At 52.6% G+C, this 1,742-nt stretch overlaps 1 protein-coding gene across 1 annotated transcript; it reads left to right on the top strand.

The window, feature by feature from the left end:
* The first annotated feature begins 10 nt into the window (after nucleotides 1-10).
* Nucleotides 11-829, top strand: LOC105825620 (proline-rich protein 23C-like). The gene has a single exon (XM_012663463.1). It carries the CDS (start codon nucleotides 38-40, stop codon nucleotides 827-829), a length of 792 nt encoding a protein of 263 aa, XP_012518917.1. The 5' UTR covers nucleotides 11-37.
* The last annotated feature ends 913 nt before the right edge of the window (nucleotides 830-1,742 follow it).

Raw genomic sequence — 1,742 nt, 5'->3', positions numbered from 1 at the left:
AGGCCCCGGGAGCGCCGCCCGCAGCGCCATCGAGGTGATGGGCACTCGGCCCCACAGCCCCAGCGCCTGCCCTGCGCCCTGGTGGGGATCGCAGGAGGGAGGACCCGGCCCTGCCAAGCGCCCCCGATCAGAGGAGCCAGCGGGCCTCGAGCCCGACGCGGTCCCCAGCCTGGAAGACTCGGCGGGGCCCCCGGGCGCGGACGCGCTCACCTCTGTTGTGGTCCTGGCCGAGGGCTGTGCCTTGCAAGTGCCCCTGGACGACGTCGACCTGGTGCTGGAGCCCGCGCCATCCTCGGTCCTGCAAGTGTCACTCGAAGGGCACACGCTCATCCTGGTCCCCGAGGTCCTCCTGGGCTCAGTCGACGAAGGCTCGGGAGGGCAGGGCGACTCGTCTGTCGGCGTGGAACCCGGCGTTTTTCTGGGCGCTCCCGGGGAGGACGTCGTCGTCGAGCAGGCATTCCTCCGCGCATCTATCCCAGAGCTCGCCGCCCTGAAAGAGGCCTTCGAGGAGGACGCGGAGCCCGAGTTCCTGGCACCCTTGATGGCCCCTTCAGCCGGTTCAGCCGCTGAGCTCCAGCCCTCTGCTAGCCGGGTGTCCAGCCCCGACCGTGAGGGCCCCATCTCAGGGCCCAGTTTTCTGGTCTCCAGCCCTAGTCCAGGGAGACGCTCCCCACGCCCCATCTTCTACCTGGAATTCCACCTTCTGGAGCCCTTCCCCAGCTCACCACTCCAACCTCTACCTCCCTCCCCAAGTCCAGGTCCCCACGCGCGCCCGGAGCCCTCTCCTCGCCCTGGGTGCAAGGCCCGGAGATGCTTGTTTCCGGAATGAACCGCCCGCGCCACGCACACACACACCACTTGGCCACTCCCCTTGCGGCCACATGGGATTGCCGGAATCCCTATCACTGAATATTCTACACCTGGAAACTGGGCACCTCGTGTGCAGACAATTGCATTTTCCTAGCATACTACCGATAGTAGGAGATGAAAACGTCAGTAAGAGACAACGGATCCTAGACCTCGTCTTTGAAATAGAAAAGCTACCCAGGAATACCAGAAAATGTGTTTTCAGATTTCAGGGCTTCACCAGATTGTTCCTCCTCATTTTGTCTCAAATCCACTATTTAGCACCATACCGCTGCTCCCATTTCTCCCCAAACCAAGAAATCACTGATTTCTTATGTTTTAAGTTTCCTTGTTTTCCCATGAATTTATGAAGACTCTTAGCCATGGCTTTTCTCTTTATTGGTGTTTCCAACTGCTCTCGTGGGAAACCGCCACATAGTATGAAGGTTACTATACATGATTGTATTGGTATTTGTTCATAGCAACCTCTTATCCTGCTGATGTTCTCTTCTAGTTTACTGCTTGTTATAGAAGAAAATTAAGTTGAATCTTATCAGATGTTTTCAGCATGCATTAGGATATGTATTTCTTTTTTAAATCTGTTAATCTGAGGTGAGTTCACCCAATAGACTGATGGAAAATGTTTACATTCCTACTGTTCCACATTATTTTATGCCTTTTAAATTCTACCTTGAGTTTTTTCTCATGTAAACCAAACTTCTAACTATAAATGTTAATTTATTACCATATTTGTTTCATATTTTTATAAAGGAAATAAAATATTCCTAGTAAAGCTGAAGATGATTTCATTTTATTTTAAAACATCAATAACTTCAGATTTGCCACTAGGCCTTACCAATTCTTTCCTCCCTTTTTATTTTACACTTCCTCAGCGT

This window comes from Propithecus coquereli, unplaced genomic scaffold (assembly GCF_000956105.1).
Source record: "Propithecus coquereli isolate 6110/MARCELLA unplaced genomic scaffold, Pcoq_1.0 Scaffold12, whole genome shotgun sequence".
Classification (NCBI taxonomy): Eukaryota; Metazoa; Chordata; class Mammalia; order Primates; family Indriidae; genus Propithecus; species Propithecus coquereli.
The sequence above is the reverse complement of the archived record's forward strand: the minus strand, read 5'-3'. Positions and strand labels throughout refer to the sequence as shown.